The 16,555-nt window shown below is 57.9% G+C and overlaps 2 protein-coding genes across 5 annotated transcripts in view; one reads left to right on the top strand and one right to left on the bottom strand.

Moving 5' to 3' along the window:
* Positions 1 to 1,481: 1,481 nt before the first annotated feature.
* Positions 1,482 to 5,624, bottom strand: CDK9 (cyclin dependent kinase 9). The gene is made up of 7 exons (XM_012772026.2): positions 5,382 to 5,624; positions 4,828 to 4,909; positions 3,967 to 4,057; positions 3,469 to 3,635; positions 3,174 to 3,345; positions 2,868 to 3,016; positions 1,482 to 2,402 (listed from the first exon to the last, which is right to left on the bottom strand). The coding sequence occupies exons 1-7, from the start codon at positions 5,471 to 5,473 to the stop codon at positions 2,037 to 2,039; spliced, it is 1,119 nt and encodes a 372-aa protein (XP_012627480.1). The 5' UTR covers positions 5,474 to 5,624; the 3' UTR covers positions 1,482 to 2,036.
* Positions 5,625 to 11,804: 6,180 nt separating this feature from the next.
* The window catches only part of SH2D3C (SH2 domain containing 3C), a 30,042-nt gene continuing 25,291 nt past the window's right edge, over positions 11,805 to 16,555 (top strand). The window contains exons 1-3 of one of the 4 annotated variants that reach the window (XM_076009056.1): positions 11,805 to 11,956; positions 13,362 to 13,657; positions 14,020 to 14,497. In XM_076009056.1, the coding sequence (XP_075865171.1) occupies positions 13,555 to 13,657; positions 14,020 to 14,497 (581 nt within the window). In that variant the 5' untranslated portion in view covers positions 11,805 to 11,956; positions 13,362 to 13,554. Of the gene's footprint in view, positions 11,957 to 13,361; positions 13,658 to 14,019; positions 14,498 to 15,656; positions 15,780 to 16,555 lie in introns of those variants that run through there. The other 3 variants (XM_076009058.1, XM_076009057.1, XM_012772009.2) reach the window with 3 other exon arrangements.

Here is a 16,555-nt window from a genome sequence, read left to right as displayed (position 1 = left end):
GAACAGCGTCTCCCCCAATTCATGTCGTCCCAGAAACTCAGAATGTCTTAACTGGGAAGAGGGTCTTTGCAGATGTAATTGCTTAAGATGAGGTCATACTGGATTAGGGTGGGTCCTAAATCCAATGACTGGTGTCCTCATAAGAGAGACAGAGGTCAGGCAGGTGGTGTGGTTCATGCCTGTAATCCCAGCACTTCTGGACGCCGAGGCAGGAGAATTGCTTGAGGCCAGGAGTTGGAGATCAGTCTGGGCAACATAGCAAGACTCTGTCTCCACAAAAAAACAGAAAAATTAGCCATGTGGTGGGCGCACACCTGTAGTTCTAGCTGCCTGAGAGGCTGAGGTGGGAGGATCACTTGGGGCTAGAAGTTTGAGGTTGCAGTGAGCTATGAAGATGCCACTGTACTCTAGCCTAGGTGATAAAGTGAAACCCATTCTCAAAGACAGAAACACTGGGATGAATGTCATGTGAAGACAGGCAGAGACTGATGTGCTATACCCACCAGTCAAGGACTGCCAGCAGCCACCAGAAGCTAGGAGACAAGGAACAGATTCTCCTATATAGCCAGCCGACCCTGCCATCTATAGATATCACACATCCAACCTCCAGAACTGGCAGAATACATTTTGTTACTTTTAAGCTAGCATGTTTGTGACAATCTTTTATGGCAGTCCCCCCGAAAAACTAATACACCAGCAAGAATTTTTTCTTACTTTCACTGGTCCTTTGTAAAGTTGTGCTTTGGGTCAATTTCTGGAATTAAGGACAGTCCCGGTGAAAGGTTTCACCAACCTTTCTTCCTGGCCCCACAAGAGGTCTCTGTCACAGAATGCAGGGAATTTACCTCAAACATGCCTGTCCCCAACTAAAGTCTAACAGGAAACATGCCCATCAGAATGTGCTGCTCCTGACTGCCAGCCCTGAACCCACACACACGGTCCAGCCCACTCCTCACCTTGCTCCAAGATACTGCCATCTCCCCCAACCCTGTGACCCTTCAACTCCTCTGCTCATTTCCTCTCTCACCTGCCCTGAGCCCTCCTCTCCCCAGCAGCCTGGGAGACAGTCCTTGTCAAGTTACAGATATAACTGTCACCCAGTGATTAAAAGCCTTGTGGCCCCAAGTGCCTAGGAGTCAAGTTTCAACATGTGTGTCTGTCAGCCGCAGTAGAGGGGCCACCCAGGTCACTACTGCAGATGACACTGAGCAGAGGAATAACGGGGCATCACAGCAAGTGCTCTGCAAAGTACCCGAGAGGAAAAAAAAGACAAAAAGTCTTTTGCAATTATATAAGGGAACATGAACTGCGACCAAAAGGAGCATCAAGATTTCTGGTGTGAATCTGTAAGTCACTTTGGAAAATAAAAAAAAAAAAAGATTTCTGGTGATATGACAAATCAAATCCTAACTATCAGGCCCAACCTGCTGGCTGTGGGGTAAGAGCTGGGGGTCTGAACGCAGAACAGAACACACAGCCACTTACTGGGAAAAAAGTCAACTTTTAATCATAACTGACCAAACTGTATCCAGGAATGTCTCTGAACGACTGAACAAAAGAAACACGAAAAAAATTCTCCTACTCAAGAAACCAAGAGTTTTCGCCAGCCCCAATGCTTGCAGGGGTTAGGCTATGAGCAGCCCGGCCCCGAGGCTGGCCCTGTTCCCACGCTAGTTTCTCACCCGAAGAGAAAGGCTGGGGATGGATAAGGGGCCTGTCCCCTTCTCCCATCGTGCTGAAAGCTGTTACAAAGTCACTGGTGGGTAAGCCTCTCCTCCCACCCCTTTCGTGTCGTAAAGTAAACGGAGACCCTCTGAGCACCATCCGGAAAGCCGGGGAGCGGGGCGACCCCCAGCCCCTCCTGACCCTCCAGCCAACGCTTCACTCCAGTCCGCTCGGCTGGTTGTTCCCAGTGCCCAGGGTAGGGATTAAATAAAATATGCACTAGAGAAAAAAACTCAAATGCCTCATTATCTCCACAATCCACGTCACACGGCAGAAGAAAAAATAAAATAGCCCTAGTGACTCGCCGGCCCTCAGAAGACACGCTCGAACTCCGTCTGGTTGGTGGTGGCAGGATTGCGGCTCTGGTTGGTGGACTGCTGGGTGATCTGACTGCCCTTCCGGCGCGGCGGCGCCAGGTACTCAAACATGGACGTCAGGTGGGTGGACAGCATGCCCTTGAGGTCCGAGGGCATGGGGTCAGACCAGAAGAAGTCGTGATTGAGGGCGTCGTCACTGTCGATGCGCTGCGCGGGATCCAGCACGAGCAGCTTGTCGATGAGGTCCAGCGCGTAGGGGTCACGCACGTAGGCCTTCAGCCTGTCCTTTACCTTCCGCTTCTGGCCCTTTACAAGGTCCAGCTTCTCAAATAGCTCGTATTTGTCCACATTTGGCCACACCTGCGAGGGAGGGGGCATTGAAACAGGATGGGGTTTGGTCAAGAAGGGCACGGCTTGTCCTTTGGTCAAGCACCTAAAGGGACTAAGACAACTTCTCCACCCAGAGGCTGCCAGACCACCCTGGGCGGGAGAACTCCATCCCTCCAGAGGGAAAGCAGCAGTGCCTGCCATAGATTTGGCACATGTCACATGACAGACCCTTTTACACAAATCACCTGCAACATGGGAGCCAATCCTGATATAGATACGTTTCTGTTTCAAAGAGAAACCGGGTACAGATTCTAATGCCTTGCCCAAGGCCACAAAACTAACTGGTGAGAGCACAGCCCCTGTGGCTCTCAAGAGCAGGCCCTGTCTGTCTACCAGCCTCCTCTCCAGAGAGCTTTCCTATTCCACTCCACTCCTCCTCTGCCAAGGAGATGTGCATCGCTGCACCCTGTGGGGACAAGGGACTTGGCCACGCACCTCAGGGGTGATGGAGCCACAGAGCTGGCTGATGAGGGCGAGCTGGTGCTGCTCCGTGTTGCCCTGCATGATAGGGCTGCGGGTCCACATCTCCGCCATGATGCACCCAGCACCCCACAGGTCAATGGGGGGGCCGTAGTCCCGCTCCCCTGGGAAGAAGAGCGCACCAGGAGGGCCCCTTGAGCCCGAGGGCCTCCCGAGGCTCCATGCCCCAGGGCCGGTGGCTCAAGAAGCCCTGGCAGTGGGGGGCTGTGGCCAGGCAGATGCCTGGCCCCTGCCCCCCTCTGCCCGCTCGGGAGTCCTCACCGAGCAACAGCTCCGGGGGCCGGTACCAGAGCGTCACCACGCGGTTGGTATAGCGGTTGGGCTGGCTGTTCTTGGCCAGACTGAAGGCCCGGGCCAGCCCAAAGTCTGCTAGCTTCAGGACCCCATCACGGGTGATGAGCACATTAGCAGCCTTCATGTCCCTGTGTAGGATCTGCAGCAAGGGCAAGAGGGAGAGTTCAGCCAGGTTGAGATGGGCCATCTAGCCACACCTCCCCACAGTGGGAGTAAAGGCCAGCCCAAGCCATGGTCTCTCCTCCCCTCCTCTGGCCCCCACCTTGTTCCTGTGGATGTAGTAGAGGCCATTAAGCAACATCTGCATCACCCTCTTGATCTCAGACAGCGTGAACTTGACCAAAACATTGCTCAACAGTCCAGCAAGGTCATGCTCGCAGAAGTCGAACACCAGGTATATACTGCCCTTGCAGCGGTTATACGGGGAAGCTGAGGCAGGAAGGGCACGAAGAAGAAAAAGTCAAAAACACCACACCCAACTCACTTTCGCACAGCCAGCTCCTACCCTCTCGAACCCACAGACACCCTTGCCCTCCAGAGCATCCATTTGTTCATTCCTTCACTTTGGTAAAGTATTTTCTGGGCCGGGTACTGTGGCAGGCCCCAAGGAAGCACCAGCTGCGATGAAAGAGGACCAGAGAGAGCAGTCACCACTGGTGTGTATGTCTGAGTTAAGAAGAGGCAATTTAAGTGTCGGGTTCTAACTTTGCAAACAATACCTTAGGCTGTCTCATCTTCTCCTAAGATCCAAACAACTTACCTTTAGTTCGACAAATCTCAATCAAGTTGACCACATTCTCATGTTTTAGAAGCTGGAGGATCTTGATCTCCCGCAAGGCTGTAATGGGGAACTGGGTGGGAGAAAGAGGGGACGTGGTTAAGACTGGGGGCACTACACCAAGGGTCTGGCTCTGGTCTACGTTAAGGTACACAGACTGGGAGATAGTAAGATCATATGCTCTGAAAATCAGCTGTCTCAGAAAGCCTCTGTAAAATGGGTGTAATAATAGTATGCACATTTCAAGAAGTTAGTCTGAGACAACGAATTGAAACAGCAACACTTCAAACACTTTACTACTGGCCCCTAAATGCTCCACAGTTCCAACCTTCCAACTTTACCTCTACGGCTGTTTTGTTTGCAACAAAAATGATCAAGAAATTTTCTTGCCAAAGTAGGAAAAGAAAGGTTTCTGGGAAGCTGGACTAGAGCTAAGATGGAGTGGGGGAGGGACGGCTCCTCTTAAATATATTAAATAATTGAGTATTAGTCATTTTTAAAACTTAGCACAAGTACTTTTCTTTTACATCACATAAAACTAAACTCTAAGAAAAAGTTGTTTAAAGGCCTAGGAACTTCAGGAACTAAGGTGCATTGAATGCAAGCAAGTATAAGCTCCCCCTCCTGGCCCCAACCATAATTACCTAAAAATTAAACATCAAATGTTTCAGAGTATTTCAATGAAAAGATTTAGAGTTGGAGGTCAACTTCCTTGCCATACTGAAATTTCCCAACTACCACCCATAAAGTGAACCTCAACCCGAGACTCCTGGAAGAAGCAGGGTGGAAAACCAACCTGGTGTTCAGGACAATTGTCCGGCGGCCCACCCGATCTGTACTCACCCCTTCCTTCTCGTTCTCCATCAGCACCTTCTTCAGAGCCACCTTCTGGCCGGTCTTGCGGTGCTTGGCTTTAAACACCTCCCTGCAGGTGGAGAGGGAGACCCAAGAGAGCTCATCAGGCTGTTTCTGCAGGGCCCGCCCCTCCCCCACTAGAGGAGCAGCAGCAGCAGGAGAGAAGTGACTCCCGGGAGGGGCTGGACCGAGTACCCAGGGCACGTGGCTACCCCACCACCCCTGTATCTTCATTTTCTTTCGGAGCCTCTGTTTCCTTCCTTCAGTCCCTTCTCCTCATCCAGACGTCTCTTGGAGATCCCGCTCCCTTCACAGGAGCCTCTCTGCAACCCCTCCCTGCCCCTCAACCACCGGCCTCAGGCTCCTCCCAGCCAGCCGGCCCCGTCAGGCCAGGACCCGGTGCGGCGCGGCCCAGCAAGACTAGTGGTCCAGCCGGGGGATCAGCGGCTTCTAGATCACCTCGGGCGGCGCCCCAGGCGTCCCGACGTTGGCCCAGAGGGGTGCAGGCCCAGGGCTTTCATCCCCGAGGGGCCCAGCCTTACCCAAAGGTGCCTTGGCCGATCTTGGCGAGCTTCTCATATTTGGTCACTTCATCACAAAAGGGACACTCCACTGAGTCGTACTGCTTTGCCATGGCCACCTCCAGCGCGCCGCCGCCGCTGCCGCCGCCGCCGCCGCCCCCAGCCGCCGCCGCCGCTGCTCCCGCTCCGGGTCCCGCCGCCGCGCTCCAGGCCCCTCCGCGGCCGCGCCACTTCCGCCTCCACGGCCACTTCCGGCCTCGCGGCGCCGACCCCGCCTCTTCCGTCCTCCGCCCGCCGCCAGGCCCCCTGGGACTTGTAGTTCCCGGGAGGCCAGGGGGAGCCGGAGCTGCAGAGGCGCCTCCGCCGCCGCCGCTGCCCCCGCCTCCGCCACCGCCACTGCTGGCGGCGGCCCCGATCGGGGGTGCGGGGAGCCGGGGCGCCGGGGCTGGGGCTCGGGGCGGTGCGTCCCGCTGCATCGGCCCGGGCCGCTGCCGCTGCCGCAGCTGCTGCCGCTCTGGCGCCCGATCTGGGGCCAGCCGCAGTGCCCTGCTCCTCCTCCTCCGACGGCGCCGCCTCCGCCGGGCTGCGCGGGGTGGCGGGCGGGGGGGTGGCCCCCGAGCCGCGGCCTGGGGGCTCCCTGGCCGGGCCCGGGCCCGGGGCGGCCGGGCGAGGGGGCGAGACGGGAAGAGCTGACTAGGAGGCGGCCCGAGAGCCCGGGAGGGGGCGCGTTATAAAGGGGGAGGTGCCCGGCCTCGCCCTCCCCTCCCCCTCGCCCGTCCCCTCCCTCCTCCCTCCCGCCCTCCGCGGCCGCACCTGACGCCGCCGCCGCCGCCGCCGCCGCCGCCCGCCCGCCCGCTCACTGTCCGCCGGCCGCCCTCGGCGCGTCACCGCCCGCGGCCCCTCCTCCGCCTTCGGAGGTGGGCCCCGCGCTCGACACCTGCCTGCGGGGCGCCCCGCCGCGTGCCTCAGTTTACCCCTACACGCCGGCTGCTGCAGGGAGCCCCTTCCTTCCCGGCTCGGAGTGCCCCCTCAGAGGCGGAGGAGGGAGGCGCGGAGGGAGCGTCTTCGGGGCCTGGGAGGAGAAAACGGCCCCCGCTGCCGCCGCCTCCGGTCCCCGCCACCCGCCGTTGACATGGCAACCGACGGCCGCCAGGGGGCGCGGCGGCACTGGAGGCGGCGAGCAAGCAACGCCCGGGCCTTGTAGTCCTGGAACCCTGGTTCCCTGGGAGGCATGGATGAGACCGCAGGCCTCCCGCCTCCGCTGAGCTGCGCCAGAGCTGGTCGGGCCCGGGTCAGTAATCGCAAAATATAGCTGCCATTGTTTCCAGCACCCTGCTGTGCTCAGGAAGTGCTGGGCGTTCCTGCTGAATCCTGAATCAACAGCCCCGTGGTCAGGGTCACTAACCCATTTTACAGAAGAGGACATTGAGGATCGCAGAGGTGAAGTCATTTGCCCACGATGACACAGTGGCAAAGCTGGGACTCGAACATGGCCTGTCTCTTGATTTAGACGATTTGCAGTTAGGCCAGGAGGTCCGCAGTGGCGAGGCCAGCTGTCCTTATGCAAGCACCAAGCTCACCCTTCACCCAACGAGCTCCCCCACCGGCCCTGTGCCCCTTCCCCGCGTCTTCCTGGCTCCAGGAGCCTTCTCATACTTCCTCCAGCTCTGTGCGATGACCAGCCCCCAGCGAAGCTCTCCTTTCTGCCTCCTCTGCAGCCCTTCAATCTGTCCCCCCCTCTCCAGCCTCTGCCAGTAGGTCCTGAGGCCTGGCGCCCGCAGTCTGGCCTCTCCATCTGGCCCCCTCACAGCACCCACCAGCTCAGCCTGAGGTGCAGTCGGCACTGTGTGCAGGGGAAACCCACATGGAATACTGGCGGCCCTTTCCCATTCGCCTCTCCAGGCTGTGGCCATGCAAATCTCCGTACTGTTTCCAGAGCCTTCCATCTCTCAGGGATGTGCTGCTCTGAGTGCACGCTGCCCCTCTGCGGAGACCCTCTCTACCTGCAGGAAACCCTCCGGTCGCTCCCCAGCTCTTACTCCAACTGTGTGGCCTCAAAGGCTTCTTCTAGGAGGGGCAGGGATGGCTTTGGTGAGCCTGGTGTCCCAAGACGCCCTGTTCTGGGGAAGGGCCCTACCAGGGAGGGACTAGAGGGCCAGGCCGAGGAGCAGGGAGCCCTCTCCTGAGGGCATTGTGGGGCCAGAGAGGGTTTTAGGCAGTTGAGTGATATCTAAGGCCACTGCATGGGTACACTACGTATTAGAAGCAGAGAGGCTGTTGGCTAAGTTGGGGATGGGGACGTAGAGGAGGGAGAAAATAATAATTGTAGTAATTACAGCTTACTGCAGGGGAAAATAAATGGTCCAAGCCCTACACTTAGCACTTGTGGGAATTACCTTAATTCTCACTCAACCATATGGGCTGTATACTATTGTCACCTCCATTGTCTACGTAAGGAGACTGAGACTCAGATGTGACATCACCTGGCCAGTGGCCATACTGGTATTTGAACCAGATCAGTCTGGCAGAAACCCCAAGCACTTCCCCAAGTCAGGGTCCCGCCCATCTGGCCTAGGGGTGGAGCTAGGACAGCACCACTGGTCTGGACGGAAGCACTGGGGGACCTGCCATGGACTTGTGTGGCCTCCACTGTCTGACTTTCAGGCCAGGACCTGCTGCCTTTCCCACAAGCCCTCCCTAAGTCACATCCTGTGGGCAGAGGCCCCAGCAGAGCTTCCGGTGATGTTGTCACCTACACCCCACCATCCTTGGTCTAAACCCCAACATCCGCCAGTCACTTCCCCTTGGGACCTGGGGCCTTCACCCCTCTTTGAGGGAGGAAGGCAGCCAGGCAGGCAGGAGAGGTCGAGAACCCTTCGGGAAACTGCCCAGACTGGCTGGGCCTAGGACCCCAGGTCACCAAAGCTGGCAAAACCCAGGTAGAAGCACGAAAAGATTAGTGATTTCTCACTGACTCTTTGTTGCTGATTTGAGGGAAATGTTTCCTGCCCCTCATGGATTGGCTAAGCTGGCGAGGCCGGGCACATGGCCGTCCTCAGTAAATGTGTACTGGCCGATCAGCCAGGCCTGAGAGAGCCGCTGGTTCTGCTGCCATCTAACAGGGAAACTGAGGCATGAAACAGGAAAGGGAGCCACTGGACAGCTGATTGACCCTGGCCTGGACCCTCTGTTCTCCTCCCTTGAGTGGGAATGGGGGGGAGTATGGAGGGAAGGAGAAGATGGGTGCACGGGGTGAGCAGCTGGTGCGTCTGGAGAGACAGGCGGTGACGGGATAGGGGGGCACAGGACAGAGGACGGCTATGTGATGCCCATAGCCCTCTAAAACCATGCAAGTTCTGCCCACACTAGCGGGGCACAACTTTACAGCACCCTCTTAGGAGGTTGCTATTATTGGGCTCAAGTTACAGAAGAGGAAACTGAGGCTCAGAGTAGTCCAGGGACCGGCCCAAGGCCACACAGCCAGGAAGCTGTGGACCTGGGACTCAAAGCCATGTCTCTGCTCTCAAAGCCCAGGGACATTCGCCATCATCCTGCACAGCCCCTATGCCAGGCGGCCAGGTCCCCTGAGGGCAAAACTTCTATCGAGCACCTCTGATATGGCCCCTACGTAGCTGGGGGCCAGTGCCTGTGGGTAAGGCTCATTCCTCTCTCAGGAGACTTGAGGTCTGTTTGGAACATGCAAATAAAGACACCGGTAAGTGAAATACGAATGATATTCTCAGCAGAAACATTTTATTTTGCAGCTGTGAGACCATGTGAGGGATGCTGTATTCGCCTCACTTTCCTGATGGAAAACAAGAGGCTCAGAGCAGCGACATGGCTTGCCCAAGGTCATGTAGATGGGCACTGAACTCAGGTTGGCCCAGAGTCTTTGACAACAATGTTTAAGGCCTCCAATTCCTGATAGTGCATGCCCACTCCAGACGTCCCCAAGCTGTCCCTGCTTGAGTCATAGGCTGAGGAGGAGGGGCACAGATAGGGGAGCAGAAATCAGAGCCGGGCTCCTGGGGACACTACAGCTCCAGCCAACCCTGGAGGGAGCAGATGCAGGCAGAAAAGACGGGCTGTGGAGGAAGAGCAGCATTCTGGTGCGGGTCTGGCTAAGCGAGGGACTAGAGGCAGGAAAGGACTCCAGTGTTCAGGGCTGGGAACGCGGCCGGCTGGGCTGCCCTGCGCACAGCTGAGGAGGGCCTGCGGGACAGCCGCCCGCCAGCAGGTCCTCGGCCTCGCTCCCAACGGCCACTCCAGGCAGCACAAAGGGGGCTCTGAGCTCTGCTGAGCACCACACTGAGCCCCATTCATTCTCTTAGGGATGCCAGCAACTGCCCTGGCGCCCGGGCCAAGGTAGGCCCGGCCCTAGCACCGACAAGGCGTCTCCGCCACAACAACGCAGCCTGTCCCTGGCCGGGGTTCCCAGGGCTCCGCATGTGCCCGCCTGCAGGGCTTCCCTTGCCTTGCGCCCAGTGCTCAGCAGCAGCAGCCGGGCCTTGCCGAGGCCCACAGTGTGCTGGCCGGGCCAGCATTTGCCTCTTTCATCCTCCCAACAACCCCAGGAAGTGGGGGCTGTTGAGACCCCGTTTCACAGATAAGGAAACTGAGGCCCAGAGACACAAAGTCTCTTGTGCAGAATCACACAGCAAGTCAGGAGCAGGCCTGGCCAGGAAGCCAGCACTGGCTGATACCACAGCCTTGGCAGTTAGGCCAGGTCACACTGGAAATGCCTCCTGGGAGAGAAGCCAGCACCCACCCTCTGCCTTCCACTAGGAAGACCCCCAGCTCCCGCCGGGCTGCAGGCCCCTCCCCTCTTCTGAGAACAACCTAGGGATGGGAGGAGTGTCAGCCTGGGGCTTAGGACACCTATTGCCTGTCTATCCAGTCTCTGCTCCTTTTTAGCCTCAGTTTCCTCATCTGGGAAATGGGGACAGTGCTAGGATTTGCCTCACAGGTCTGAAGTAAGGATCCAAGTGGAGGGTCTGTGAGGCTTCCAGCTCTGTGCCCAGAACATTGTCGGTGCTCAGTAGGAGGAATTGGGGTTGTACCTCCCTTTTCCTCAAAGACTATGGCCCAGAAACCCCATCCTTTTATTTGAACTTTGAGCATTGGTCCCAACCAGGCCCGTGTGTGAGCAGGACCCTGCTGCCATGGTCTGCCATGGGACGTGTCGCTTCTCTCAGTGCCTTGGTTTCCCCTTCACCCCATCAAGGAGGTTCAGCTAGGTCCTTCCCCACAAAGTCCGTCACCCAGCTGCCAGGTGGCTGGGGAGGCCATGGGCATGGAAGGTAGCACCTCAGGCTCTCCCGTGGGCAACTGGGTTCCAATTCCAAGTGACCTCACTTTTGGGGCCATTATTTTTACGGAGGAAGCAGGAAGTGCCTCATCTCATCCCAGACTCCCTCTGTCACAGCCCCGATGCCAGCCTGGGGTCCAGGATAAACATGCCGATCCTCTGCGAGTTGACCGCATAACCTGCACATATCCTCGTTCTAGAAATCAGGCGACTGAGGCTTCAGAGATGGAAGCAGCCTGTCAGCGGCACACAGAGCTGGCATTTGAAGGCCCTGGTCTTGTGCCCCTCCTCCAACCCCAGCAGCAGCTGACACCCTCTGCAGGTGTCCAGGATGACCTGTGTCAGGGAGGTGGCATTTCCTCACCTCTGTCCTGCATGCAGGCATGCACACACGCTCGGGAAGTCTGTAGGGAAAGCACCAGCTTGGGATTAAGGGGTCTGGAAGGGCGAGTTGTAACCCAGTCTGTGCCACCAACCCGCTGTGCTACCTGGAGAAATCCTTCTGCCTCTCTGTGCCTGAGTTCCACCATCTCTGCCCAGTGGGTGCGGTGGACCAAATCATCCAGCGTCCCTGCTAGCTGACTTGGCAGGCACCAGCTCCATGCCAGGCTCTGCACCAAAAGCTGGACCCTGTGAGGTGGGCACTGCAGCTGGCCCCTGCTCACAAAGAGGAAATGGAGGCTCAGGGAGGTGAGTTCCCTAGCCCAGGATCACACAATGACAAAATGGCCCACCAAGATTTGAACATGGGTATGGGTGGGCTGGAGTCCACAGGCCTAACCACAGCACTCTGCCGTCTGCCGCTGCCAGCCCATCTCCCGGGTACTGGGGCTTAGAATAAACTGCCCTGCACGTAGGCCGGATGCCCCTCGCCTTCCCAGCCCGCTGGCCAGGCCCCCTGACAGCTGTTGGCAGGCCCCCAGCGGCCCCCGGCCGGTGGGCTCCGTTCCCAGAGCCCGTGGTTTGCTCCCAGACCTCCCAGGTCCCATGGGCTTGCAGCCTGCCCCTGCTGCAGAGGCCAAGGAGGAGGTCCACTGGGGCCAGGACCGGGGCGGCCCCAGCCCCCGCCCCCTGCCAAGAGGGTGGAGTGGGTGGGGCTGTGGGAGTTTCACTGGTTTAAAAATACACAGAGGAAGCGAGTGAGAGGGCGAGAGAAGGGGAAGGGGACGTGGGGAGGCACCTCAACCTTCCCGTCTAGATCCTCAAGCCACCACTTGCTGGCTGACCAGCGGCTTTGCACGACTTGCCAAGATGACAGAGGGGCCCAGGAAGGCCAGCAAAAAGTTCAGTGAGTGCAGGGACCGTCTGCGCTGTCCTGCATCCCTCTGTCCCAGCTTCTCTCTGCATCTGTTTCTTCGTCATTGCCGCGTTTCTGTTTCTCTTTCTGTCCACCTCTGTTTCCGTTGGGAGGGCTCTGCCGCTGGGTTTCCTGTGGCCATCTGTCCATCACCATGGCCTGGCATCTCCGTCTGGCTGTCCATGCCTGCACTCCTCCTGTCTGTCCCTCTGCCCTTCTCCTTGTCCTAGGCCCTCCCTCCCCACCTGCCTCCTGGTCTCTCCACTCTGCTGCACCTCTGCTCTCTCTGACCCCACAGCGGTGGGCGGCCTCCACACACCCCACCCCCTGCACCTGGGCTTGGGCTCAGATGGGATGCCAGGTGGGAAGTTGCTGGGACCAGGGAGCGTGGGGAGTGCCATGGGATGCTGTCTTGTGCTCCCCGACCAGCAGTGAGGCTGGGACCCAACCCCTGAGTGGGAACGGAGCCCAGAGCAACTAGAACCAGGCTCTGGGTGAGGGCCGTAGCCACCCATTGCTCTGTCTACTGGCTCTGTCCCTCCTGGTCCTAACAAACTTCTACTGTCCCTGATTCCTTTGACCTGACAGCACCAGGGTAGGGATAGGGTGGTGTAAAAGGGCACAGATTGTGGCTGCATTCCGCAGATGGAAATGCTGAGGCCAGAGACTTGCCTGAGGTCACATGGGCTACAAAGCAGACCTCAATCTCAGTCCCTGGCCTCTGGGCCTCAGTTTCCCTCCCTGCCCCCACTATTATGTCCTCCAGACCTCTGGTGTCCAGGAGACAAAAGCAGTGGCACTGAGAAAGGAGGCAGTTGAGGATCCTCCCTCTGGCCATTGGTGCAAACTCTGTCCCTGGCTTGGCTGCCTAGGGGCAGAGCAGTGGCATTTTCTGACAGTGCTTCCAGGGAGGCAGCCGCCAAGACCAGGTGGGGGTGGGCAGGGCTGGGAAGAAAGCCCCAGAGCACGGAGCCAGCAGTCCAGAGTCCTGGGCCTCTGTCCAGGCTCAGCCATGGCCTTGCTGTGTGACCCTGGGCAGGTCCCTCCTCCTCCGTGGGCCTCAGTTTCCTCCTTTGTCAAATGGGGGCATCCTACCGACATTCCAACGTGGGCGTGAGGCCCCAAGGAGGTGAAGGATGCTGAGGAAGTGGAAAATGCCAGTATCTTTCCTTTTTGCTCATCTGGAGGCGATAGGGAAGTCAGTTGGTGGTGGCTGTGAGGAGGGACGGTCCCACAGCTGGGGGCAGGGAGGAGGGAACTCACACGCACCCCTGCGGAAGCAAGGAGATGGTATCACCCCAGCCCTGCGCCTGAGTCAGGAGTGCGGGCTCAGCTGACAGGAAGGAGAGAATGTCAGGCTGGTGACAACCCCCTCCTCATTTCATCCCCGCCCCAGGTGCACAGAGGCCGGCTGGAACACCCTGTCCCCGCCCCGACACACGCAGGTGCGTGCACACGTCACACGTGCATGTCACCTACCGGCAGTGTGACCTCAGACAGTTCCTTACCCTGCTCCGAATCTCAGCTTCCTCATCTGGACAATGGGAGGTTAAACTTGTGTCATTGTCACTGAGTTGTGCTGAGAATTCATGCAGCATGTTTGGCCATGCACAGGCATTTATCGTCATTGTCATCATCATCATCTTCGCTACTTCTGGTTGAGGCTGTTCTGTGCACCGGGCACCATGTTAAGTGTGCTATTAACATGCTTTTCTCCAATCCTCACACTGCCCACAGTGAGTAGGTACTATAATCTCCATTTTACTGATGTGGAGGATGGGGCTCAGAGAGGTCAAGTCACTTTCCTAAGGTCACGCAGGTAGGATGTGGAAGAGCAGGGATTCAAGTTCAAGGCTGAGTGACTCCAAAGCTGCTACGTTATACCACTTTTGGGAGTGTAATGACAATTAGAGGGCTTGCCAGTGAAGCCCCTGCCCTCTTTGGACCCTCATTGAGTGAAACTGCAGGATTATTATTAAAACATAATAATTTATTATTATTATTGCTGCTAGCATTGTCATTAATTCCTTTTCCTCTCCTTCCCCTCCTGCCAGAGTTCTTCAAGTTCAAGGGCTTTGGGAGCCTCTCCAGCCTCCCTCGGTCCTTCACTCTGAGACGGTCCTCAGCCCCCATCAGTATCCAGTCCCGTCTGGAGCCTGACACCTTAGAGGCTACACAGGATGACATGGTGACAGTCCCCAAGAGCCCCCCAGCCTATGCCCGCTCCAGCGACATGTACAGCCACATGGGCACCATGCCTCGCCCCAGCATCAAGAGGGCTCAGGATCGAAAGGCTGCCCAGGAGGCCCATGAGGTGGGCTCTAAGCCCAACCTTGTACCCCAAGGTCTGTCTGAGCCCCCAGGCTTGGAGGCAGCCAAAGAGGTGGTGGCGATGGCCAATGCCCCCCTGGAGGACACCTCAGCAATGGAACCCAAGCCTCCAGCAGTAGAGGTGGACCCCAAGAGAAAGCCCGAGGATTTTATCGCCGACGTAGAGGAGGAGAGAGCTCCTGGGGGTGCACACCCAGAAAGGTAGGAGCCTACCAGGGGCTGGGGAGGATGGGAGCTGCAGGGGTGGTGTCTCCAGCCTCCTGTCAATTCAGCCCTGGAGAGAGCCCCACAGCGCACAAACCTGGGTTGAAATGAAAACACCTGCACACTAATGCAGTACTTACTATAGACCAGGCACTGTGCTGAGCCCTTCTCTTATAGTGAATACACAAAAGAAAACTGTCAGGAGATACTGTGACTGTTTCCATATCACAGACGAGGAAACAGGTTCAAGAGGGGAACTCACCTGCCATAGTCAGGGTGCACATCTTGCTAATGACAAAGCTACGATGTGAACTGAAACCCACCTGACTCCAAAGCCCTAGGCAGCCTCCACATATGCCTGTGGAAAGAAAGGAAAGAAAACCCGGCTGAGCAAAAGTTAACTCTAGAAGGCCGCAGAGTGAGTCGGTCAGACTCTGCCTCCTGCTGCTACGTCATTGGGACAAGTGTCTTCCTCGCTCTGAGCCTCAGTTTCTCATCTGATAAGTGACATAACAATAGCACGACCTCGTAGGGCTGTGGTGAGGGTTTAAGAATAACATAACCTGTAAAATCGTAACACAGCGCCTGGCATGTTGCATATTATGGGAATGGGAATGCAGTGTTTGTGATTAATAAAACTAGTGCTCTTTTGCCATCCTCGGCTTCCCCAGGCTGCCTTCTCCCGCCATTCCCTCCTAAATTCGGCCTCATTCGGCCGTGGAGGACCAAGGACTGAATGCAGGTGACAAGGTCTGATGGGTCCTGGGGCGTTCAGGTACCCTGAGGTATGAGACCGCACTGGGAGCCAGGCCTGCCCCTCACAGAGAAACTGAGTGTTTGCCGGAGCGGGGCGGGGCGGGGCGGAGAGGAGGGGCGGGGCGAGGGGCGTGGCCGTCCCTGGGCGGCGCGGCGAGCTGTTGGGGGAGCCGGCATTGGAGCGGGCGGGGCGGGGCGGAGGGGGTGTGCTCGGAGGCGTGGCCTTCCCGCCCCAGACACTGGCAGATGAGAAGGGGGCGGGGCCGGGCGGGGGTGTGTCCGGGGCGGGGCGTGTCCTTTCCTACCAGAGGAGGAAGCGATGGAGTGGGGCGGGCGGAGGGGCGGGCCCTGGGTGTGGTCTGTGCGCCAGGCTCCGCCCCCGAGGTCTGCTTCTGAACTCCGCAGCTCCGCGGCGGGAGAAAGGCGGGAGCCGCTGGGCTAAGAAGGTCCCGGGGCTGCAGGCGCGACCGTGGGGAGCCATGACTGCAGTGGGCCGAAGGTGCCCCGCACTGGGGCCCCGAGGGTGAGTGACCGAGCTGGGCCTAGGGAGGGCCAGTGTGGGGCGGGAGAGGTCTAAGGGGAAATCTGCACCCCTTGGACAGCTGACAAGCTCCGGTTCTCAAAGCCAGCTTGTTTTGAGGATAACTCTGTCTCTGCCCTGCCCGGGCACAGCGGGCACCTGCTCATGTACTCCTCACAGCAGCCCCAGGAGAGAGATACTATTATTACCCCCGTTTTATAAATGAGGGAAGAAAAATTTGCTAGCCCAGTTTGACATAGCCAGTGAAAGTCAGAACCAAGGTTTATTTAACTCCACCTTCCTGGCCCATGCTCTTAACGCCTGGGCTGGGCGACACTTTCCCCTCCAGTAGGGCCAGGACTCTGGGAAAGGCGGCCTTGAGAAACCTTGAGAATGCCAAGTCTAGGACCCAGCCTAAGCCTTCCTCCCTTGGGGGCAGAGGCCTGGTGGTCCTGCCAGTGACTCTGGCATCAGGCTTGGCCTGGAGCTGACCAAGAAAATGGAGAGACGCTGTCCCCATCACTGGGCGTGTCTTGAGGGGGTGGGGTTAGCAGACTGGATTGAGCCCCCTGGGACCCAGTGTCTCTCCTGCCCTGCAGGGACCAGTGAACATGTGTTCCAGGAGCCCCCGTCAGCCTCGCTCCTGGAGCCAGGAGAGCAGCCTTGTGTGATCTCAGGCTAGCCCTGCCCCACTCTGTGCCTTGGTTTCCCCAGTAGCCCAGTTGGGGCTGAGATGGTCTCCAGAGATCCAACCAGCTTGGGGATGAGGACATTTGAGA

This window comes from Microcebus murinus, chromosome 12, assembly GCF_040939455.1.
Source record: "Microcebus murinus isolate Inina chromosome 12, M.murinus_Inina_mat1.0, whole genome shotgun sequence".
In the NCBI taxonomy this organism is placed as follows: domain Eukaryota; kingdom Metazoa; phylum Chordata; class Mammalia; order Primates; family Cheirogaleidae; genus Microcebus; species Microcebus murinus.
This window is presented reverse-complemented; position numbering and strand designations above follow the sequence as displayed.